Genomic DNA, 26,239 nt, shown 5'->3' with positions numbered 1-26,239 from the left:
CAAAACGTTTTGTTAATAAAATGTGCGATGAAAACAAAGCGGATTGGATTCTCGAACCTGACAAGGCCTCCCTTCGTCACATAATTATGGAAAATATGTTGGTGAAATTGTTCAAACGGTACTCTTTTTTTCTCCTAACAAAAAACAAATAAGACAAGCCCTTGAGTTGCCTTTCCCTCTTTCCTCTGTCCTTGCACCAGCCTCCTGCTCTTGTTTTAGGGCTCCACTCAGACGGCGCGTAGGTTTACAAATAAGAAATGTCAATCAATACTTTGCGAATTGGAGGCTGGTCCCAGTCTGTCCCTCAGATCGTCTAGATATTGGCAGAACCAACGAGAAAACAAATACCTCTCACTCTGGTGTCAATCTCCCCATTAAAAATCTGACATGGCCTGTTGTTTTATGGGCCCGCATTTTATCATTTCTGTCACGTCTTTAACGTAAGATTCAGGGGTAACCGGGGAAAAAACCCAGCCTCAACCCCAGCTCTCGAAGTGAAGCAAAGTCTTTGAAATATTAAATTGCTACACTACAACCACACTGTAGCATAGTTGCATCACTACTACCACATAGCATAACAGTATCAATTTTTACTGAACCTGGACCATTTTTTACACTATATTTTCTTTCTCTCTCTCATTGCCTCTCCCTTTATCACACATTTTCCTGAAAGTACCGTCTCTGTCTTTTATTCTTTTACTGGATGCCAAATTCTAGTTGTCATACCGTCAAGATCACAGCTTTTTAAGGCAAGACCTGAGCCGTAACAACCTGGGGCTGGAACGTCCTACATTTACCTCCCGATGTGCTTTTCAACTGCAACAAATGGTCACTTTTAGAGGTCCATGGAACTCAAATCACATAAAAGGATGACAAGGTGAACTGGAATCGGACGTGTTAAATCAATCAAAAAGACAGGCAGATAATCAAAGATGCTGGATTTTCTACCGCTGAGTGATACAAGAGGACGCTGTTCATCCATGTGTAAAATGCAATCCCAAATAAACTGTCAACTTACGGCATAATCACTGCCTCACGGAAAACTTAAAGTAGATCAATGCAAGTAATGTGAATAAGATGATACATAGGAAGATAACGTAGCGCCGTGGATCAAAGATTAACAGCCACAAAGAACTATTACCAAAGTACCAATGTATTTTTATGCTATGTTAGAACAGTTATAGCTTTCACAGGCAGCTTTGAGAAAATGGCAATGTAAAGCTGATGCCAGTGACACCCATTGTGACAAACTGACAAACTAAGGCTAAAAGTTGCAAAAGCTTTATACTAACACCGCCGTGTTCTCACTGTTGTGACAGCAAAGCAGATAAGAATACACTCAACATAGCAGGCTGGTTTAAGATCATTTAAAGTGTTTTGGCAAGTAATTGGCCCATTCCTAAATAATGAAGAGGACTCTGAGGTTTATTAGGCCTTGGTGAGATAAAAAAAAAAAAAAAAATCACGATTGTTTTCCTCATATTGATTGATTTTTCAATAAGATAACTATCTATATATGGCATTAATATCATGGTTCAAGTGACTGATGAATGACTAATTACTACAAATAATTAAACCCCACCTGAACCAAGTACATTTTCTTCAGTTTGGCTTTTCCCAAATCTAGACGCTTCTTGAACAAAGTGTCAAAACAGCGACTCCTGCGTTGCTGTTTTTAGAATGCTGCTTTTAGACTTTAGTTCAGTATTCAACACTATAATCTCACAGCAGCTAATACACAAACCTCCCCACCTGGGGATTAACACATCACTGTGCAACTGGCTGCTGGACTTTCTGACGGGGAGGCCACAGGATGTACGTGTTGGCGGCAAGTCCTCCAGAACCATCACACTGAACACAGGGGCTCCCCAAGGCTGTGTGCTGAGTCCCCTCCTGTTCACTCTGCTGACGCATGACTGCACTACAAAGTACGACTCAAACCTCTTCATCGAGTTTGCAAATGACACCACTGGGAGACGAGTCAAACTACAGGAGTGCGGTGAGCAGTCTGACCGTGGTGCACACAGAACAATCTCTCTCTAAATGTTGAGAAGACAAGAGAAATTGTTGTGGACTTGCGAAGAGCGTGGGTCCAGCATGCTCCTCTAACAATCAACGGTGCTGCAGTGGAGAGGGTGACCAGCACTAAGTTCCTGGGTGTGCACATCACAGAGAAGCTCTCCTGGACCATGCACACTACATCACTGGTCAAGAAAAGTCATCAGCGTCTCTACTTTCTCCGCAAGTTGAGAAGAGCCAGAGTCCCAGCCTCCGTTATGTGCAACTTCTACAGAGTGCCTATAGAGATCATCCTGACAAGCTCCATCACTGTGTGGCACAGCACCAGCACTGCATCCTGCCGAAGGAGCCTCCAGCGCATCGTGAGAGCAGCGCAGAAGATCTGCGGAGCCCCTCTCCCCTCCATTTAGGACATGTACTCCACCCGTCTCACCCGCAAAGCCTTCAGAATCACCAGGGACCCTATGCACCTATCACACAGTCTCTTCAAGGTAATGCCTTCAAGGAGGAGACTGCGAAATCCACGGGCCAGTTCCAGACGACTGAAGAACAGTTTCATACACCAGGCTATCAGGAAGCTGAACACCCTCCCTGTCCAGCCCACCCTTACTCCCCATCCCCCGCTCCATCCACAACAAGGACAAGAGAATTAACTATTTCGATTCATTGTGAAATTAATCTAATTGAAAACGAGGATGAAAACAACAACAAAAGTCACTCACAGCAAGGTTACGAGCGAGGTGTAAAGTGTAGGTTTTTTCCCCCCATAAAACACCTGCATGCACTTTATTCTTTTTAATGGGTGAAATGTTGCGCAATGGCTTTAATTGCACCACCCTACAATGAACAATGCCTTTTTAGTGGCCCGTGTGTCTTTGAACCTAATTCAAAGCGCTAAAAGATCATTTAAAACACCCTGACTGGCCTCTCCAGCACAATCTGACCCCAAACAAAACGATTAATCAACACACACAACAAAACAAAGCATCCATAGCTGATGTAACCGTTAAAACAAGCACATTTGCAGTGTTTCTGTTGCCTCTAAAACCGAACAAAGCCGGGATTTAGTATTTGCCTTTGGTCGATGAAGGTCATGAGCCACACCAAGGCAGCGGTCATTAAGAGTGACCACAGGGGCTGCAGCTATTTGTAGACATCAATCAATAGCATGTAAACCATCGTTAGCACAGACATCTCCTTCATTATAGTCTCACGTGTCAGTAACAGATGACCTCAGAACTGAAAAAAAGAAAATAATAATACATAGAGTGACCATGGCTTCCAATTGTAAAATCAAGGTGCACAAGTGGTGACTTGAACCAATGAGCTGCTTTAACACGAGCTACGATGCCCCACACCAATCAGAATCATGAGAATATACTACAAAGTAATATCATTTGTGGCCTTTACCTTTAGTGTTGAAGAGACGAGACCTCCTGCAGTTGTAGACGACTTCCTGCTGGCAGTGCTCGGAGCCCTCCACAATGGCCTGCAGTTGTGGAGAGGTGGTGCTGTAGTTGAGTTTCACAACGTGAGGTTTTAGGACAGAGGAGCCTTGGATGGTGAGAGGAGCAGTGCTGTTGTGGGTTATGACTGTCCACACTCTTTCCTCTGCAATACAAGTGAAAATGTCATTCTTCTCAGTTATTATTTAAAAACGTCAATGAAAAAACAACTTGGGCATACTCAAATAATATAGTATAGTATCATATAGTATAGTATAGAATAGTATTGACATAACACCGGAAGGTACAATGTCTGTATATTAGCTTATACAACACAAAGATGATGTTGCTTAGTGGATACTTTACTGAACAGAACATATAGGTAACCTCTTCTCAGGTCCTCTACCACTTTTCTGGACTGACATGTCTGATGCCTGGGATCTATTGTAGTCACTCCTTAGTTTGGGGATTACTGCCCCGAGTGCTTCAATGACCATGGCCACCACTGGTGGGTTAAATAAATGTAATGACATATACATATACTATAAGTAATTGTACTATAAAAACAAACAAGGATCACCTGTGCCACCATTGTTTCAGCATAAATCTACGGGCAACAAATCTATGGGTAAAGTGAAAAGAGCAGTCATAAAGAAAGTTTTCTTTTTTAGATTGAAGCACTAATGCTACAGGTTCGAAACATCAGAAAAACTTTGATCTGTTTTGCCCTGAGTCAAAACAAAACACAGCACTGAAAGTGATTTATTTATTTTTTAGCCTATATTTGATTTTGTGGTGTTCTTACTTGCACCTGTGGCCATGAGTGTACCCTTGACAATATCAAAAGTAGTTTGTTGCTGGGATTGAAGTAAGAGTTCAGACCGGTTGCACACTCACCACAAAAAATGCTTGGCTGATGTCTTTTGATGTGAACCCAATGACCTATTTTGCCAGTACAGTTTGCTAAACTGTCTTTTTACACTCCGTGGCATTAAACGTATGATGCAGTTACACTGATATCTGTTGTCTGTTCTAAGCTTTACAGAACAGAAGATTGAGAGGATTCTATAATGAAGAAAAAACAAATAAATTCATACTAAGAATAATAAGAAGGCTCTGGGTTTGATTCCCAGATATGTGAAATACTTTTTCAACCTGTGTGCGTGGTTGCTCCAGTAGCTTTGAAGAAAAGGTCAAATGCAGAGGTCAAATCTTCTAACGGGAATAATTAGGATTACCTTAAACCTCCAGACTAGTACTACATGCCTCTGCACTTGCTATAAATTGATAACGGAAAATTCTAAGCCGGTTTTGAAAATAGTCTACAATGCTACAGCAACACGCAGCAAAGAAGACCCTTATTGAAAGTGCTCACATCCATTTTAAAGTTTGGTCATTGTGGTGAAGAGTCCTCCACTTTGAAAAGAGCGATTTGATGAGACTTCCCATTTCCTCTTGTCCTTGGGGTGTCACTGAGTAAATCCTGCCTTTACACCTCAATGCCACCATCACTTTTCCTCCCCGCATCAACTTTTTAGCACTTTTTGAAATTGGATGGCAGTGAATGGCGTGGGTTGGAAATATAGAACAGTATGGACGCTGTCAAAAGTTATCAAGTTCACACGTCATGGAGCATATCATTGCTAAGAAACCATGAGCGCCGGGGAATATAATGATTCCTCAGTGGACGGGAAATTGTCAGCAAGCTGTTGTGGCCGTGGATCAATGCGGCTCATGGTGTAAGTGAACGGACAGAGGACTTTGAACTCCCTGAACTTTATAATGAGGAAAAAAATAAGTGACAACCCCAGTGGTAAAGTTGTCTCACCCGTCATGTTGCAGTACACCTGTGTGGGGCCCAGGGGCCCGCTCCCATCAGGATCAATGGAGTAGAAGCCAGATGAACTGCCGATCAGTTTGTACGCCTCACATGACGCTTCATAGATAGCTGTAAAACAAAGTGAAAAAACAAAAAAAACAAAAGGAAACTACATTAGGTGTGTACACCTAAGTGTGGGCACTTATTGGCAAATAGGAATAGTGTGCAGATTTGAGAGCTATTGTTGACAACAAACTCATTTAACCCCTTAACCCCCACCTTGATCAGCACACTTTCTCCAGTTTGGCATTACTCAAATCTAAAGACAAAAATGTGTCGGAAAAGCAACAAAAGCACAACAAAAAAGAGTCTAAAGAGTAGGGCTGAACGAAATGGACAAAATTTCATGTCTTGATATTCATGCCAGATATCTCGATATCAATGCAATACGATATAGCTATGGGTTAGGTGAAAATCAAGCATTTTTCAGAAAAATGAAAACATCATACAAAAGAGTGCAGTTTCATTGATGAAAATCTATGTTTATATCTCGATATCAATACGATAACAATATATCGAGGGTAAAAAATGGATAAAAAAGTAATGTGTTCATTGTTTGGATGTATTTGCCCGTCTAATTTATGTTGATGAGACAGATTACACACAAAAAAGAAAAGCATGTGTATTTTCCCCCCAAATACATTTTCTCCTCCAGTATTTGGATGACTTTTTAAAATGCTTGCGTTGTAATGATACTCTTGGGTACAGTGTCTGGCTTCTGTGGAATAAAAAATCAATCTGCTCTTATGCTGCTTACAGAACATAATGACTGCAAAAATGTTCCCATTCACAAAAGTAAGAGCTAGCTCTTTTTCAGAGACATTCTGTTAAGTACAGATGATTGCTCAAAAGCAGAATCAGTCACACATAAAAAGGTAAAATTGAGCTTGTCTGCAAGTTAAAAACGCAGCAACATATTTTAATCAGGGCAGTTTTTTGGAAATTGCCTGTACTCAATTCAAGAGACACTCGTGATACGTCTCTGACTTGCAAATGGGAGTGTGTTTGGAAGCCTATAAACAAGAAATCAGTATTCTGGGGCACCCGAATCCAGCAGCTGTCTCCACCGTGCATATCAAGGAGAGGCGGGGTACATAAGTCACAAAAATGACACCCGCAAGGAAAAAACCGACTGCACGCAAAGTCAGTGGAAAGTCATGGTAAAAAATAGATTTGAAAATTTTATAGCAAGAAATCTGATGATGTTGAGGCCGTGTCAGGTGAAAAAGCAGGGACACGATGTTTTGCCTCGGAGAGTAAAAAAGCGTGTCTTTGAGGGAAGACAGGTGAAGCTGCGCGACGCTGAATCGAGTTACACGGAGGCAGAGCGGAGTCGGCGATGTGTGGGGAAGAGCGCAGCGGGTTTGAGACGAGGTGACGAAGTGCAGTGCTCACAGTTATGACAGGTGGCGCCGGAGTAACCAGTTCCAGAGCAGTCGCAGGAGAAGGAGCTCCACGTCTGAGAGCATCGGCCGCCATGTTCACACAGATTTGGGAGGCACCTGCAGGACGGAGTTAAAGAGAGAGTTATATGACTGTAATAGAAGAGCTAATACAAAGTCCTCAAATGTGATTACTGCGGAAAGGTCTATAGTTTTAAGGAACGGAAAATAGAAATGAGCCAAATTAAATACCACTTTATATACATGGTACATTTTAAAGCAGTACTAAGTAACTCTTGCCCCTAGAGGCCATAAGCGCCACTGCAGGTGTCGTAGCATATTGTTTTATGTTTCATGTTGTGGTTTTTTACTCATTAATTGTCTGGGAAAGTAAACACTACGCTGACAGAAAAGACAAAGGGAGAGAGGGATATTGTACATCCATTTACACAATGGAGATAATTGTTTTTCACTCAAACTTGGCTGTAAATACCGTTTAAGTGGCGCTAACCCACAATTAGCTTTGCCCGTTGGCCTGTTAGCTTCTTCTGCGTGATTCCATTAAAGTGTATTGGTGGCTCCGACCCGAAGACAGCAAAGTTGCAATTGTGGTTTTCTGGCCAGAGACACCATGAGGAGATGAAAGACCCCCCAATCATCCCATTAACACTCATATTACCCCCAGAGGAACTACGGAAAGGATTTAAGGTAAACAAGTTACTTAGTACTGCTTTGACAACTAAAGCATTTTCCAAAGTGACGCACAGAGAAGGAATCACATTTAAACAGTGAAAAGAACTCCTAAATAAACAGTAGCCCTAAAAAATAGCAATGGAGGCACATAGTCCCAAGCTAAACCACTTGTGGTCAGCTTTTTTATGAGATGTGTAAAAAGGCTGTACCAAAAAAAGTAAGTAGTTCCTCTCACTGCTTTAGTTTCAATCCCCTGTAGCTCCCTGAAGCTAATTTAGTTTTGAATTTGCTAACACCCAAGAAACGTCTGACTGCCAGCAGCACAGAATGAAATTAATTTAGTATTTGTAAACACTTGTTTTGTGAAGATATGAGACAACTCATAAATTGTGTGCTGCGATGTTGGAAATATTTGTAAAGCATAAATTACCACAATAAAGATGATTAAATCTAAATTGCTAGTTCACGTGAAAGCTCTTAAAAGTGTTGATTAAGAACTTCTGACATATTATGCACGCTCTGTAAAATGTATTTTCCGACCTTTTCCTCTGGGTTCATTGGTTGCATTGATCATTTATTCATGAAGGCTGCTGCTTTCTCTTGTTTTCTGCGCTGACATAAACCCCGGCTTGGACCCTCATTGTTAAAAAAAAAAGCCATTTGTTGTTTATTATGTTTTGTGAAGCTGCCTCCCCCAAAAAGCATGGAAAATGGCGTTTTATACTTGCGTTGCCCTTGTCACCATTTGAAATAGCTGACAAATCTGTCTCTGTCCCGCTAAAAATAGTCTTCACTGTCACCTTCAGCCTGTTTATGGGAGATTCGCCACAATAAGCGTTTCGCAGAAAGTCCACACCACACTCGGCTGATTAATAGTCCCTTCCTCGAGCCTACTTGAGTTACACATAATTGCCGGCCTTTCAAGCGTGCATCTATAATTTCATACACTTTGGGATCTCACCTATTAACTGCAGCCGAGCCCGCAAAACACGGATAAGGTTGCAGTCACCAGTTTAATTACCATCAACGCTATTCTGTGTTGTGTTGCGTTCACGGGTCAGATTTGTGGGTCGTAAAATACCAGCGCCATCCACCATAAAGACAGTAATTGAACAAAGGCAATATATTTCTATGAATCTATAAATACACGCTCGCATTGTGGTCATTGGCATTCATAGTTTGGAGATTTGTGGCTTGATCAATTGGCTATATGGAGCGGAAAATGCCATGGAAACTGGTGGGACCCCCGCTAAGATTGGTGGGGTGTTTTCACAGTGTGAAGGGTGAATGCGTCGGGGTGTGAAATTTTAATTCACTTTACATAACACAATTAGCCTCAAGTTAATTTATTTTCAACTTAATGAAAAGGTGATAATTGCTTTCCAATAGTGACTCTACATTCCGAGCAATGATTAGTCAGAAGTATTTAAGCCCCATAAAAGTACGCGCCGGACCTGTACGTAGTGGGATATTGTTTAAATCATATGGCTGTGTTTGTACAAATTGCAGGGCTGCTGTTTTGTCTTCCGTAAAGGCATGTTGGCACCAAACCATTCAAATGGACAGCACCTGTGACTCCCCGCCCTCCTCTACTCATGTTCGCACCGAAAAACATTGGCAATAGTACAGTGGCTCGACAACCTGCCGCTCTGCTCGGTGAAAATAACTTTTGGAGCTTTAGGGGTTCACAGACGTTCGTTTATATGACTGCACAAAGAGGTTCACCATATTTTAAAATATATTTAAAAAAAAGTAGAGTTGAAATGGTTGTAAAATCAGCAACCTGAACATGGCGAATAAAATTGAAATGTAATCATGAGGTTCTTCGAGCTGCCTTTCCTCTGTTTTATGTAAACATGCCACCGAAGTGTCTCAGACTGGACCCAGCAATCCCAATACTCTACTGTCTGAAAGTGCATTAAGGGGCTTGCTATAAAACAACTATAAGAATGGCAAAATGTTCCTGGGATGCCAAAAAGCTACAGGCTGCAGTATACTGACAGCTTTAGATCATGAATTTAAGAACATTTCTTTCCCAACTATCTGACCTTGATCTTGCCTGAGAGTGAATTTCATACTGAAGAACCCTTTCTCCTTATTCCTGTTTTTGACAAAGCACGAAGCGTTCACTATAGCATGCATTTAGAAAACCTACCACTTCTAAAAATATAGATAGTTTTCCAATGTGTCACACCAGTTGCAGCAATCAAACTAGGACCACTCAACATAAGGTACAGAGGGTTTTAGAGACTTTCCTAATAGGGCTGTCTCTGAAGTGCCCTTCAAAGCCTCAGATCCATATGCTACTTCATTTATCTGTTTTCAGCACTACTTCAAAAAGTGAAACAGAACCCCCAGTTGCCATGGTGATGAAATTATTGACTCATCACGTGCCAGAAAATTATAGCCCCTTCATTCAAAGCATTAATTTCAGATTCTCTTTTCTGGGGTGGCCACAGCAAAAACAAACAACTTCCAATGTGCATCAATCTAAATATTGGCGTGTTACCGATTTTACCCTGACTGTCCATTCTGAGTATTTCTATTTATCCAGGTTTACAGCTGGCAAAAACTGTAAACAAGAGCCTGGTTACCTGGAAAAAAAAACTGTACAATGTAACAATATAACAAGATAAGCTGAAGCATTTCTGTGACTATCACTCAAGCCTGAGTTCAGAGACGGAAATAAAACTGTATCTTTTCCCCTGCATCAGTGCTGTTTAGCCCAGTGACAGGACAGCTGTTGTGTTACACTGACAGTGAGCCGTCTGTGCTGTAAACAGCCAATGTTGATATGACAACAGAGCAGTGGCCTGCAGGCACATACAACAGGCCGTCTGCTCTGCTCCCTCTCCATGTGACACAGACACTGTATGGAGATTGCAGCTCTGTCAGTTGTGTTTACAATGCCCAAAGCTGTGCAGGGTAATGAGGGTTAGCATGGCATGCAGGACAGTGGGGAGCAGCTTGTTAGCATAGTCCTCTGCCAGGGTTGGTGTTACCAAGTTTCTGTTGCAATTTAATTGGACGATCCTGTCAGTGTGTTATTCTCTCTAGGACAAGTTGTCAGTGACTTTTAGGCGGCTGTGCAGACAACACACTGTCATCTCCGAATTAACAATGTGACCACAATGACTTTCTGCTGCCGGCTCAAACACAGCTCTACAGACATCTATTTTTGACACCGTGACTGTTTGACTGAATGGGAAAACCTTCACTACGTTTTCTTTCATTCTTCAAATAAAAGTTAATCCGACTTACCTGTCTCGGATATTGCATGTGTGAAACTGAAGCTCATTATAATTTCCCAGCAGCCCTTGCTGTACGTGACTGAGGTCCATTGTCTGGTTGTTGATGAATATGAGCTGCATACAGCCCTGAAAGGCTGGAGTGGAGCGCTGACACTCCACAGCGGGGCAGCCTGAGAGAAGAAAAATGTACAAATGTAAATTCACCAGATGATTATAATTTGTACATTACCATTTACAAACGGAAACACAGAGAGCTAATTACTTTACACTTTGCATGGAATGAACAGTGCTGAACAGACACACACGCTCAAACAATCACTTTAAAATAACCTAACACCTAAAAAAACACACCTAAAAACACCGTCTTGAAAATAAATGTTTATATGAATGCTCAACATTCATCAAAACACTTTGAAAAGCTATCGAATGACTTAATAATTATTATAGTAGTTTAAAAACTGCACATTAGTCAGATATTCACTAACCTCCAATGTATGCATTGCCCTTGATTTCGAGTTTTTCCCACAATTCCACTGTGGAGGGGGTCTCCTTGTCCACTGATAACGTGATCTGCAGGTTCTTGGTGTCCAGACGTACAGCGTGCCAGAGTCCGTCGTTGAGCGCGTGACCTACAGGAGAAACAACATAAAACGACTGAGGTGTGTGGGATAATTCAAAGCGCTTGAAGCCATGATGAAGTGCTCTTTTGCCAAGTATCGTTCAACTGCATGTGGAATCATTTATAATTTTTTTAATTACTGCTACTCCTTAATCGACAACTCCACAACCTCTTGTGGCAATACCAGTTCATTGTTTTAACTGCGGAGGTATAAAATGGGTTCTAATTTGTCCTAAATGGTATTGGGAGGAAAGCATTTATTAAAGTTTAAGATGAAGGGCCCGATCTTGTGTTTCAAAACACAGACTATAGTGTAGCATTTTGCGCTAAGTAGGAGCGCACTTTGTGATCTTGCAGCTTCAGACTTTAGCATTTAAGTGGGAAATACGTTGGGTGGAGAAACGTTTTTCCCTCCAATCAGACTCCTGGGAGAGAGAGGGGTTGTGGGGGAGTGGGGAATGAACATGTGCATTTGTTTTGTTTTGCGTCTTTCTCTCAAGAACATTGTTTAGCGAGAGGCCTGACCCGAAATGTCCAGCATCTCATTAACTATAATAAGAGATAAATTCAAATCAAATAGATAACAAATATTGATACAGGAAAATACTTTCTTTCCATATCGCCAGGCCCTATTTTACATCATATAAATATAGTATTCGCCACCTGCTCCCTGTGATCACTTCTTTTGTCAACAACACAGAAACGGCTTCCGGGCGTGTAAAGGTTGTCGTACTAAACAAGCGTTGGAGTCATTTCAGAAAGTTTGCTTTTGAATAAACTTTTGAAAGTGCAATGTACTCTACAGACATAATTAATGTTTTGCTTCCTCCGCTGTGAAACGATGTATAGAGTAATTTCCATTTGAGATGTGCGGCACGTATCCGAGCACTTAACCTGCGGCCTGGGTGTTTTATATCTTTACACATACAAATAAAATCATAATGATGCATAATGGAATGGATTGCAGATCTGTGATTTGAATTCCGATGGTAACTTTTTCCATTGACTGTGTTACTGCTGCATGTCGTCATACCACTTGCTTTTAAGTCCAGCCAATCGTCCTCTGTTAATCCCTGTGGAGCAATATAGCTCAAGGATTCTCTTACAAATTGTTTAAAGCTATCCTATTCAGTACGATTCAGTAAAAAGCCCAAAACAATAAAGTCTAGAAGCTCAATTCATCTGAGCCAAAAGGCATTTATTTTTAATCAACGCTGACAACTAACCTCGCAGCTATCAAGAGGACAACGGCATGATAAAAAACCTGAGCCACACTTGTGCACAGACTAAATTAGCATCTAAATGAGGTCAGGCTGTAGCTCCCAGACTGCACACACTGGACATTTTTTACCTAAAAAAAAAGCTCCAAAGCTCCAGGGAAAACTTGGGATTCTCACTCAGACAGCGCTGATGCCTGTCGCTTACAGCAAACTCTTTTATCCCAGGAGGATGTTAGTGCCAAAGGCATTTCTTACACAGCTCATTGACTGTTTCATGGAATAACTACAGAAGCCTCAAGGGACGACTGCCAGGCGTTGCTCGGAGATCCTCGCCTTCTTAAGGTCATGGATCTCTCGCCTCTGTCCAAACTTGTCAAATCAACATGCCTAATTTGCTTTTCAAAAACGATCCCCCCAGTATTGCATGTAAATGTCTAACACAAGCTACAACACATTCATCTCGTCTGCTGCCTCCAGGAAATTCACATCTGACAGTCTGTGTGCTGAGATGTTAAGTTTTTATACCTCAACAATCATATCTGTGACTGTTGATTCTAGTTTATTTGAAGCAATCAACTCTTGTCTAGTGATTCTCAAACAATGCAGCTTCTTAAGACACAGACAAAATCCTAACCTGAAAAGCTTCAGATTCCTAAACTTTTAAAAATGATTTTATCTTGTGCAGTGCCCGTTCAACACAACAAATAAAGGGTCAAGAGAGAGCTTTCCAAACGCAGACTACTGTAGACTAGATGATTGTGCAGACAGGTGGCCAACTTCAGCTTCATACCTGGCACAGTAAGTACCTGGCGAAGCTACTGCGAGGGTCGCATGTGCCGGTGAATTGCAGACAGAGTGGAAGGAGTGCAGGCCGCTCGTTGCAAAGTCAGATCCAAGAAAAGCGTGAGGCGGGCAGGGAGAGAGAGACAGCAGCCCTCGCTGAGACCTCACTTCAGGCTGAACCAGCGGAGCCGACACCGCTCGAATGCACAAATTTAACACATAAAAAGGATTTAATTCTTCACTGTATTTGATTTAATTGGAAACTGTCACTTTAGTTGGGGAGAAGTTGTATAGTTATGCAGTAGTTGCAAGGAAAATATAGCTTATGAGAACAGTTGCGCTGCAGGATTCTTGGAGGGGATTCTTTGTGTTTTCGAAATGCACTCTAATCTTGGATTTTGGATTGAGCTGTACACGAGAAGCAGCAATGCAGAAAGGAAACACGAGGCTTATTACGATGACCGCCGCTGATTCTCTCCATTCAAATAAAAAAAGTAAAAAACCTAAAATAAATGAATAAATAAATAAATGAAAAAAGAGCTGGACCAGAGCACAGTCTGATTGCGCTCACACTACACAAACGAACCGCACTGAATGGGCTTTCTGTGCTTGGCTACAGTTCGGTACAAATCAATGGAAGGCTAAACACTTTGGAATTAATTGATTTGAGAGGGCTCGAGGTTATGTGTTGCCATGATTGATGTGTCCTTGGTAATTGATTTGAGGTTTGTGAGATCCAGTTGCTTTAACGTGACAATTTGACACTCTTTAATTAGGCTTCAATTACAATTCCCACACTCCAGTTTCAAATAAACGCTTGAAATAATCACAATTTGAAAAGACACTGCAATAATGACTATTACTATGGCTTATTATGGTTTTATCACCGACATAAAACACTTTATCTAATGTCCTTTCTGACAGCTGCAACTGTCCAAAAGTGCTGGTCAAAACAATCCAATCTGTTACAAATCCTTCTATTTGTAAGCTGATATGAGTACAAATAACTGTATATCCTGTGTGCCAGATTTCCATCCTCCGCCTTCCCCATCTATTGTTGTATGTGTTGTATTGTGCTTTGAGGTGGATCAGAGGATGAGATCTACCACCTGCTACTTGGACATTATTCCATTCCATTATTTGTACATTTTTCAACAGCTCCATAAGTTTAGGGTCTGTCCCAACTGTTTAAGCAGGCCTTTCCACTAATCAAACAGCCAGTTCTGCTATTTTCTGGTCAATATAACATTTTCAAAACAATCCAATTTGGCTTTAGAACCTGTCAGTCAGGAGTTATGAACAACGATTTCTACTCATGTCCAACTTTCTGTCCTCTGGTGTGCCACAAGGTTTCATCTTGGGCTCTGTTTTGTTTTCCTTTAACATGTTGCCTTTGGGTTCAGTTATTTCAAAATTCAATGTGTCTTTTCATTTGTATGCCAATGATTTACAAATGTAAATTATGTTTAGAATTACTTATAAAGTTGCTTTATAATAAAATGTGCCTCTGGGCTCACAAAGGAAAACGAAATAGAAAACAAAATTGTGGTGTTCTTAAGGATAATAAAAAAATGCAGCGCACTCTTATGTGTAGGCCATGCGCTTGTTAAGTTTTTGGTTTTGCTTTCCATAGACGGTCGTTAAAACCTGCACAGAGCAGTGCAATTCATTTGAGGCTCGTGTCTGGGCTGTTCCTGGACATTATGCTCGGACTATTTTGGAAAAAAAACTTATGATGGCAGGATTATGACAAAGATTTGTGCAGCGGAGCTTATAAATGATAAAAAATACAGGGTAAAACTTGCATCGTCACTTTAGTACAATGCATATCGTGAGATTTGAGCACCGCGATGCATCATGGCACGGTGCATTGTTACACCTCTCGTCCATCCATATGGGTATAAGGACACTTTGCTCTGACAGACTAAATTAAACCTGATTCTAATCATCTGGTCCCTCACCTCAGTGGTTAGAAAGTTGGGAGTGAAATGAAGACACTAAACTCAAATTCAACATTTAAAGGAACTTTGTGGAAAGCTAGCATGTTTCAGTTTCACCTCTTGTCCAAACCCTTTCTTTCCCAGAAAGCCATCCACACCTTCTTTAGCTCACATCTATATTATTTTACCACCCTGTACATTGGACTGAATCAGGCCTTAGTGCACTGCTTGTAAATTAAGCAAAATGCTGCTGCCTGCCTCCACACCACAACTCGCAAACATGACCATGTCACACCTGTACTGTATTTTCTCTGCTTTCTATTCTACATCAAATGTATTTGAAACTCCTGCTGTTTGTCTCCAAGTTAATCCATGATTTTGTCTCCGTCCAACCAAAGTAACATTCTGACCCTTCAGCACCCCCGTATAGAGCCAAGTGTGCCAATCTAATCAATACTTGCTAGTGGTCCTACAGCCAAGGTGCAAGAACTGGGGTGATTGTGCTTTTGCAGTAACAGGGTTCAACCCTAGAACTGTCTGCCGCTTGAGTTGCTGTTACCGCTCAAAGCCCAACTAAAGACTCACCTTTTCGTAATGGCTTTTACACACTTGTACTGAGACTTTTTGTATTGACAACTGCACTCTATGGGGGTCATTTATGAAGACAGGTGCTAAAAAGCAAGTGCAAGCTGGAAAGCATGTAGCATGTAGCAATTTGTGGGCACGTTGCACCTAATTTACCATTTGAAATGGCATGTGTCGCAGTATTAGGGCCCCAAATAGAAAGATATACATTTCAATAATAAATACTGGTCAGATTAAACTAATGAAACTTTCCACCCCAGTACTTTGTAACACAAAATATTCCATTCCACAAAGTTCAAACAATGAGCTGTAGGTGTCACTGGACAGATCTGTCCGTTAAAAACCACCATGCCAATAGCTGTGACTGATCATAGACTTAATCACTGTTTGATTAAAGTTTGATTAATTGGATAGTCCCACTCTCTCACATAGTATATTGAGCTATATCGAATAAGTCTGGGCTCCATTTGAGAAAAGTGCTGCACTCAGATTAACCTTACACTTTGGTTTTGTCACTTTTCTAACATAATACCAAATTATCCACTGAATGTCAATTACAATGCATAAAATAAAACCATTTACAGCCAATAAATATTTGATAGCATACCATTAGAGGCACTCATCGTCGGAATATATGAGTGTTGGCATGCATTATTAAAGCCTACAAGTGTCCATGAAGCCACAGAGTGTACTGACCAGTGAAGATTTCTGACTTCTGCTGCACAGACGTCTGCAGGGTCAAATGGAGGCGAGAGTCACTCAGGCGCAGGCCCAGTCTTAGGGGCTCTGGGTTCAGGGGCACAGACAAGAGCAGTCCGTCTGCATTCCAGGTCCTGAAGTGGAACCGCACTGAGAAGTCTCCCGGAGGAGCTGTTGCCGCGGGTGACGGGAGCGACAGGAAGCTGCTGGTGGAGCTCAGGAAAGTGCAGGCGCCCAGCTGAGGCAGAGAGCACTGGAAGGTGACGTTTCCCTGAGGAGAGAACACCAAACCAAGCACACCAAGTTTTGAGTGAGGGTTTAGGGCAGGGGTCTCCAACTGGCAGACCTGGGTCCAGATCTGGATATCCAGAGGCTTGAGTCTGGACCCTAAAGCCTTTCCATCCTCTCTATATACTTAATATCTCAGGCTGAATAAACAATCATTTAAACAATATTAATAACATTGAAATAAAATAGAAAAATGATTCATTCATTGGTCATCTCTGCTATGTAAAAAGACAAACTGCTCATGTTTTACATTTTCAAGAGCAACTACTGCACGGACCCTGAACATATGTTGAAAGTTAAGAAAGTAAAGTTTGCGGACCTCGAGCCGATTTAGTTGGGGACCCCTGGTTTAGGGGATCTATCAGATGAACATGTCTGAGATTCACTGATGGTGCATGTGGAGAATAGAGGGCTAACTAACCAGTTACTTTGTTGAAGTGTTACAAAAAAAATCAAAGCTCTTCAATAATCTGAAAAAAGAAGTCCTCCTCAATTGAAATCCTCTACATGTTGAAAAAGTCTTACTTAATTTACTTCAGCTAATTGTTTCAGCCAGTGCTGCAGTGCCCGTTGGTCTAAAAGTTTAAGCACAACAAAAAACTACTACAAGACCTGTTTAAAGTTTATCCTGCTTTATACAGCTCAGTTTGGCCATTCAGGTACAGGCTTGGTTAATAAAGTTTTGTCCAATTTGTCCAACGTTGACTCATGAAATTTCATTGGATTTGATTTTCTACTTCATTAATAACAGAAAACATGTTTTTGTATTCTAAATTTGGTGTGATGCTCAATATTATTGTCACAGGCACACGTCACTCAGCAATTTTGTTTCTAAAATAGGACTTTGAAAACAGCATTTTATACATGAATAATGAGCAAAATGTACCACAGTGGACTTTTGCTTTTTGCTGTACTTGGACTCCCCTGACAATGGCATGAAGGTTGTACCTGACACACTCAAACTAAATCAAGCCTTTCTTGTGGTTACATTTGTCCTAAACTAACACATTCACTTTAAAAGGTAATAAAACTTTCATTCAGATGTCTCCGTTTAATTTAGCGCAGAGCAGAGGTGGTATTAGGTGTACATGTGCCAAAGGCTGAGGTCACAGTCCTATCAGTGCGAGGCCTAGGGCAGCACGAAGCAATCACCACTGTGTGCCTCTCAATCGGACTCCCTTCCTCTCCACCTCAGGGAAAGTGTCCCATTGAAATTCCATTACAGCCTCCATCATGGCCGCCGCCCGCGCCCCACCTCCTCTTGCAGCTGTCTGTAAAAGTCCTTTTTACGCAGCAATCAGACCGGGAGAGGTAGGGAGGTGTCTCTGTGATTAGATGTGGCTTGTGGCACTTTGAATGGTCCCTGTGATTTTTGTGGGCTGCTTAAACCAATCCATTTTCACAGTTAGTGTTAATGTTTCTGCTTGAATCACTTTGGGCTCTTGTCTTTTGTGTTTGTCATAAGTTTCAAAAATAGAGCAAATATTAACATAATATAATACGGAGTTAAGTGGATGCTTCATAACCTGAGCCACTCCACAGAAACAAAATACACCCAATATTAGAAACCTCCGGAATATAGCATTTTTCCATAAATACATCATACGTTTACTTGTGCTGAGAAATCTATATCATACAGTGGAGGTCTATTTAATACACTTGGACCTTCGAGGCACAGCTTTAAAAAGAAGCTTGGCTGAATTTCAGATGTGCACACAATGTGATACGTAACCCTGTTTGGACGATGGAGATGTTATCATGTGGAGTTCAACTCACCACACTGTGTATCTGTGGCTTGCGTCTCTTGGCCAGATCGATGATGTTGATTCCATTGTAGTATAGGTTCTCCATACAACCGTGAAAGTTCTTTCGGAGGAAAGTACCAGGCTTGCCGGGAAGAGGGATGCCACCAAAACTCAGCTGAGAACAGAGAAATGCAGGAATGCATCAATGTAAGACACAATCGAAACCAAGAATGTACCTGTACCCGTATATGAATACAATCTAAATTCACAGTTAAAGGGACTAGATGCAAGTTTGTCATTTTTATTCTCACTACTGCCAACTCTTATGCGTAACTGCAGATTCTATATTAAGCTCGTGCATGACGGCATTTCGGACCCAAATTAACACCTTTTTTGAGTGACAGTGCAGGATTTCATTCAGGAGGCATTTTTAAACCCCGTATAGTCCCTTTAACAGATGATTGCAGTGTATTAATATTCAAAAGATGACAGTACACACACGCAGAGAGCAGTGTTAAAATTGCTATCAGCTTTATGTCACAAGGAAGTGTTTTTGCTGTGAAATTATGCTCTGGAAGTGGAAGAATTTTAATCCTCACAACTGATTGCATCCATCACAGGACTGCATATTCAGTATTAGGTAATATACACAGTATATACCACATGTGTCAAGGTCAAGGCCCGTGGGCCACATGCGGCTGTCGAGATGATTTAATGTGGCCCTTTGAAGAGCATGAATTCCTGAGCATGTCAAAAAAAAAAAAAAAAAAGTCAGTCTCTAGCCCATTCTTGTGCGGAGTTATGGATTTTTAAAGACATAACCAGTTTGTTCACTTCAGCCACTAGGGGGCAGCTTAAATTAAAAAAAGGAAAGAATTCCACCTGTGTCCAGCAGAGGGCACTGACATAATAAGAGATCAGGATATAAACAGCATATAATAGCCACGTGGTAAATGGCCAGTCTGCCCCAAGGACGGCTGTGGCTACAATAGTAACTTAATGCCATCATATATGGAGTGAATGAATAATGACTTTATGCAGCACTTTGAGAAGCATGTGACACAGGCTGATGAAGCACAATAAGTGTGAGCTCTTATTTATGAGGCCAGTCCTTTACAATATATGCGGCCCGCGACCCGCCGTGGGGGCTGAATTTTGAATTTATACGGTAAATAGTGTTAAGACAATATTTAGTCCTTATTGTATGGAATTTTTTGCTGTGAATGTGTGACTTGATTATGATTATTATGTTGTATTGCACAAACTGAACCTCACAAATCAAATGACACAAATTAAATTACAAATTGAATTGAATTGAGTACAAAATCAACCTAAACCTCTTCAAACATGTGCTACATGTAATTCAGGCTTAGTCAGTCTTCCTAGTGATGTTGAGAAATGTAAATGAGTTCAGATGTGCTTCCAGAGTGCATGAACTCAATCCTGGTTGTAAAAAATGAAGTAAAAAAATCAGAGAGACCAGAATGAGCCAATTTGCACAGAGGAGTGATAGGGATGCTTTGAATGATATAGTATGAGGATGCTGAGGTCAGAGCAGGCATGTGGGGTGGCACGGTGACTGAGTGGTTTGCGCTCTTGCCTCACAGCTAGGAAGTCCAGGGTTCAATCCCCGGCCTTTCTGTGTGCTGTTTGCATGCTCCGATTTCCCTTACCACTAAAAACATGTTGGTCAGGTTGTCCCTACATCTGATCTCCACAATTCCATGGTACAACTGTATAATGACAAATAAAGTGCTTCTTTTCTTATGCTTTGTATGTGCAAGACCTACATTAATGACCTTAGTGAGAGACCACAAGCAATCAGTTGATGGAGGAAAAATGCAGAGGCTGTGACTAAATGGAGGCCATGTACCTACTGTAGATGGAATGTAATCATACGCGTTTTCCCTTTAACCCTGAAAATTCAATGCTGTTGTGCATTGGATTAAGCTACACAACCCTGTATTTCAAACATCACCAGAACAAACAAGCAGCCATACTAGTGTTTTACCCTTTCCTCAAGGCGCAAACGACTGAGAGAACACACAGTGGGAGGTGATCTTAAATGTTTGACCAAAGCCTGTTTTGGCTTGAGTTAAAATCTAAATGCTACAGTAGACCCCAGTATTTACCCTGCATGCAGCGCAGCGGGGAACAGCAAAGAAAAAGTCTGTCAGTCTGTCTGCACCAGCTCTCCGCAAACTGCACCTACTGTAGATGCTAAGGAAAACGACCCATGGCTGCCTTGCCCTTACAAAATTAAGAATCTGCGTAATAGACAAAGATGAGCCACAGCAGGTAATTTGTGTCCTCATATTGAAAGATTTGCAACAAACTAGCTCAGTTTATTATGGTTTAGGGAAAAAAAATGCATCACTGATAATTTTTGTAGGCCAATTTGTCCTTGAAATAGACAACTTAGGGAACACACAGAGGAGTAACACACTCCATAGGGACATTTGTTCTACATCATATTCATTCAAAGCATAGAAAATTGCATTGCCACAAGTATTCCTTCCAGTAAGCTATTTATAATATCATGGACAAAAGCAGGTCTAATCTGTTACGACCAGTTGTGTCCTGATTTGAATTGAGAGCGGCTGAATGCCCTGAGCCCCCCACCCACACACTCCGCCTGGACCTGAACACCCTCTGTCCTTAACACCAGCTCCGCCTCATTAATGCCTCGGAGGCCAAACGGGAACGAATCCCAGCAGGCAGCATCCTTCTCCAGTGTCCTACAGGAGAAATGCAGCCTCTACTTGCAGCACTTGAAACTGCCCTTTAGATGGTCAGTCTGCTCTGCTCTGAGTGTTTCAGCATTAAGGTTAATAACAATTCTGAAGAAGCTGTGGGACTACACCATGATTGTTTGCATATCCCTGACACAGACAATTATAAGATATACATAACAATGCTAAAAGTAAGGATTCCCGTATATTAAATGTCAGCAACACATCTCAAATCGCGCAAATGGTTCAAACAAACGGGAATCTTTAGACATCCAGGTCGATTTACGATTACAAAGTCTGATCAATCGAAACAGCAGGACTTTTCTGCCTTTTAAAAGCAGACGCTCCATTAGATCGCACTGTGGGTAGCGAGTGACACATGACGGCATATTGGGTCAGGAAAGTCCAGCTGTTTGAATCGACTGGCCTTTAGAATTGCAAATGTACCGAGATGTCTTAGGATTCCTGTCTATTTGGTTCAATTAGGTTCGATTTGGTAGAAATGGCCTAATTCTAAACATCTGTGCGCTGCCAGCTGTCATCACCCGCGGGTAAATCTGGTGCAGCTTCAGTCGTCAACACAGCCTTGAGGAAGCTGTTTGGATGGGCAACAAGTGGTCAGGAAAGTCCAGCTGTTTCAATTTGATCGAACTTTATCATCTCATTGCATTCTCAACAAATGCACAAAGAATCTTCATCCAAAAAATAACAGAAGGAAAAATGAATAGAAAAATTGTGGGCAGCCATTTGTGATATTTCAGGTGTGCCACCCGCTTTACCTGAGTCAGTCATTACTGAACTTGAATCACTGAACTTGATAACCACTAAGATCTAAGGGAAGCTTAATAGATGGAGCAGACCTGTCAGTGCCTCCGACAGATAAAGGGGAACAGCATGAAAACAACAGTCTCTGGATTCATAGGTTCTTCCTTGTCTGGGATTGCAAACAAAACACAACATTCAATAACAGACCATCCACCACTTCTTCAATCTCTACTTCACCAAAACATGTTTACCAGGTGGCTTGGGACATCAATGTCTTCTGTGTGACCCAACGCTCCCCACAAAATGCTATCCAATGCTCTCCACTCAGCCATTTTAGATTTTTTTCCCCACCTCCAGCCAAAAATACATGGCATTTAGTCCATAATGAAGATCTACATAGTCTTTAGATTATGCCTATTCATCCTAAATTATGATAGATGAAAGTCTAGTCCTCCAGTGTGAAAGCTGACTCGCACTTCAGTTTACAAAAGTTGTTATGTTTTGTTGTCTGTTTGTTAATTAAACCAGGTAAGTAAACCAGGGCAGGTTTACTCATCTTTCAGGCAGCTGCCATCTAGCATCCATCTGTGACCATGACCTCTCACTTTAGCTTCTCTCTTATTAGCTCTAAAACGCTGTGAGACCCAGCCCTCCCCATGACCCAACCCACTCCACTCGCCCCTACCGCTTTCTATCTTACTGCACTGAATACTTCCTTGCACTCACTTTCAATTGTATTGTCTGAAACGATACGAGTCATTGACACGGCATCATGGGGTCAGTTTGCGCGCGTCTTCTCCTGTAAGTGATTCTCTCTGCTTGATAAAAATCTCAATACAGGCTAATTGAAGAGCTTTTGTGTCTATTGACTCAACATGCCAACTCTTTCTGTAGGAATATTAGGTTTCAGGTTGAACGCTCTACCGAGGATTGTATTGTTGAAGAGCAACCTCCTTTTCCAGTAAAGGATGACTGTGTTCTTGGCAGTCGACTGGTCCTCAGAGACTTCAAAAATAACTTTACTTCAAGGTTCAGACTCCCCTTTGTTCTACGGTAAAAGGTTCTCTTCCCATGAACTGAAACATTAATTGCTACATGCACATCTTTAAACAGGTTTTGTAGGTCGAAGCCTGAGGTTATGTAACTCCACTCGCATGTACCGTACTAACCAAAGGTGAAAGACTGAGTCCAGACCTATACCGGCAAAGTACGACATACTGCGCTTTATAACCTTAAAGCCACACCGCGTAGAATTTTACACAACAATTGAAATTAAAGCATTTATTTTCATCATTGAAAAAACACCTCATAAATTTACCAACAAACATGTGCTTTTGCTCAGCTCTCCTAAGACATGACTGTAACTTTGCCGGGAGGGGGTATGTCTCCAGCTCGTATCCATGGAGATTGCCCACTGCAGCAATATAATTTTTTGTGTTGAGCCGGTCATTAGCAGCATGTTTTGTATTTATGGCAACAGTATAGTCCAAAATGCCTTCAAAAACCTCTTACCCCGCCTTCACCAAGCACATTTTCTCCAGTTCTGTTTCAACCAAACCCAAAGCTTCTCGACTGGAGTTTACAGCCTACAGGCCAGAGTAATCCCTCATTTGAAAGCGAAGACCAACAAAACTGAGCTAAGACTTTTCCTCACATTGTTGCTGCATCGTTGCCACTTTTTCAGCTTATTTTTGTCGCCTGACTTGCTGCGTTTTTGTAGCTTTTTTTGCTGTGTTTTTATCCTTATGTATGTCTTGCTTTTGTTGCTATCTCAACGCTTTTTCCAAGCTTTCATATTTGATTAAAGTCAAACTGGAGAAAATGTGCTCGGTTCAGGCGGGGGTTAAGAGGTTAAATGAAAAACATTTAAGATAAAGTTACGGCTTCCAGTTTCAATTACAATGCAATTACTGTTATACTACTACTATGAACAACCTATCACTCTGTAAACTCTAACAAACAGAGCTATTAACGTCCTGATTAAGTATGCATGGAAATGAGACGGACAGGACGGAGCAGCACTGTGCTGTATTTACAATGTAATTAGCTAGCTACAGACTTTCTATGTCATTACAAATTTTGTTGTGACGTCAGTGTGGAAAATCTGCTTTGTGTGGACGACAAGCAAGACTGTCAGCAACAATGACAAACTGTGTCCAGCAAAATGGATGTGTGTCAAGCAAAAATCAATTTTTAATGCAGGCTACTAGTTACAATGGACATGCGCTAGCACCACTAAACTCTTCAAATAAAAGGACAGCATAAATAAAAATAAAAAATCTCCAGAAATCAACAACACTCTGGATAACTTGGAAATGAGACCCTATGTCAAAAATCCTGAAGCATCCCTATAATAAAAAGCTATTACTACAACAACAATAACTTTTTTTGTTAAATCGACTATGACTAAGCTATTACTGCTACTCCTAGTATAGCCCAAATCACATTGCACCAGCCCCTTATGGCTCCTCCTGCAGGTGGTGGGTCCACGGGAGGACGGCCTGGTTCTAACCCGGGCCTGTTGGTCTCTCATAAGGAGCTTCTGAACCACTCTTTGTCTGACCCGTCACCGAGGACCAGTTTGCCATGGGAGACCCTACCAGGGGCAAGAAGCCCCGGACAACAGAGCCCCCAGGATCATTCGGGCGCTCAAACCCCTCCACCACGTTAAGGTGGTGGTTCCAGGAGGGGGCTTCTGCTACAAGCATTTCTAAATTATACTGTAATAAAATGATCGAACATCAAGAATATGCCACAACAACTGCAATCACCACGACTGCGCACTATACCTACTTGGTACATAATTCATGTTCTCACCTCATAGTCCACCTCTAGAGACTGTCCCTCCCCCCTGGTGGCGAAGTGGTGTGTGTGCGAGTCCACGCTGAGGTTGACTTGTTTGTTGAAGCGCTCAATCACAACCGTGTGCCAGTGCTGGTCGTCCAGGAGACTGCCCACTGTCACAGCGACACGTCTGCTACTGCTGAACCGCTGCCTGCCACTGCTGCTGTCATCTGGAGAGCGAGGGGGAAAAAAAAAAGAACACACCCAGTGAGGCCTGGACATCACAGAGGACGAGCAACACACATACCGAGGTGTGAGAGAGCAGCTGTCCTCACAAATGATGTACAGTGAAGTGTCAGATAGACCTAGGCGCGACCATATGGGGAACGCTATGGTGGAATACAGTGGAATTATTATTATGTGCTTTCTGTAGACAAGAAAATGAGCATCAAGCCGTCAATCAAACAAGTAACTGCTAAATAGTCACATAGTCGTATCTGCCGGTGTGTTTAGGGTGTCTGTTTGCAACCATGTTTATTTTCTGAAGCAAAATATATCACAAGTGGTAGCTATAGTGACACTGGGTTTGATTTGTAACATAAATGATTGTGCTGAAAGTACTTTTAATTTGCCTCAACAAATGGATATGAGCATTTCTATTTTTCAGTTTCTGTCAATGTCAACACAAAAGCAGAATAATGTTTTTTGTCTCTCTATGTTTTCAATCATCTCCCTTTCATATGACTTGAGAACAGACAGACAAAGGAAAACATATCCCTAAAGATAGAGTGCCACTAAGAGTAACAAACAGAAGGATCCTTGTTGTAGTGTTGAACTGAATCATTTAAACTTGTATGCATAATGAGTAAACAAACACGAAAGCAGCAATAGCTTAGTTTTTGCAGCTCCACAGTATAGAGACAATGGTTACTTTTTTACTTCCACAGAGTCTAGCTTAAGTACCTAAGTTGAGGTAGAAGTCGAGGCGTCCGCGGTGCAGCTCCAGGGTGATGTAGTCTCCTCTCTGCCCCTCTCCATGCAGCAGCACGCCCTCGGCCTGCTGGCTCTTGAAGCGCAGAGAGATCACGTCCTTCACAGTCGACATGGACTTCTGGTTGAACCGATACAGCAGCGAGCTCCTTCCATCAAAGTCGGCCACGTACGACTCTGCAACAGTACAGTTTGTGGCTAAGATCAATAATCTCGAAATGTTCTCTGCAGGTGTCAGCGGTTTTTACGGTCGATTACGAGACATGTAGCAAAGATCATTTATTCAGAATACAAATCAGGAATAAGCCATGTTACATTTATATTTTTCCAGCCGTAGCAGTAACTTTGCATTAATATATTATCATTATTTTTTACAGAAGATTTCTACAGAAGTTGATACTACTACAGAAACTAAGTTAT

At 41.6% G+C, this 26,239-nt stretch overlaps 1 protein-coding gene across 1 annotated transcript in view; it reads right to left on the bottom strand.

Moving 5' to 3' along the window:
• Positions 1 to 26,239, bottom strand: part of LOC306967924 (contactin-associated protein-like 5) — an 87,231-nt gene that overhangs the window by 28,521 nt on the left and 32,471 nt on the right. Inside the window, exons 5-13 of the mRNA XM_079563126.1 lie at positions 25,793 to 25,996; positions 24,863 to 25,059; positions 18,580 to 18,723; positions 16,513 to 16,786; positions 11,155 to 11,298; positions 10,680 to 10,839; positions 6,739 to 6,845; positions 5,293 to 5,412; positions 3,430 to 3,630 (exon numbers count right to left, since the gene is read on the bottom strand). Coding sequence (XP_079419252.1) covers positions 3,430 to 3,630; positions 5,293 to 5,412; positions 6,739 to 6,845; positions 10,680 to 10,839; positions 11,155 to 11,298; positions 16,513 to 16,786; positions 18,580 to 18,723; positions 24,863 to 25,059; positions 25,793 to 25,996 — 1,551 coding nt within the window. The remainder of the gene's footprint in view (positions 1 to 3,429; positions 3,631 to 5,292; positions 5,413 to 6,738; positions 6,846 to 10,679; positions 10,840 to 11,154; positions 11,299 to 16,512; positions 16,787 to 18,579; positions 18,724 to 24,862; positions 25,060 to 25,792; positions 25,997 to 26,239) is intronic.

Source organism: Gobius niger, assembly GCF_951799975.1.
Source record: "Gobius niger genome assembly, chromosome: 9".
In the NCBI taxonomy this organism is placed as follows: Eukaryota; Metazoa; Chordata; class Actinopteri; order Gobiiformes; family Gobiidae; genus Gobius; species Gobius niger.
Note: the sequence above shows the minus strand (reverse complement) of the source record. Positions and strands in the feature narration are given on the sequence as shown.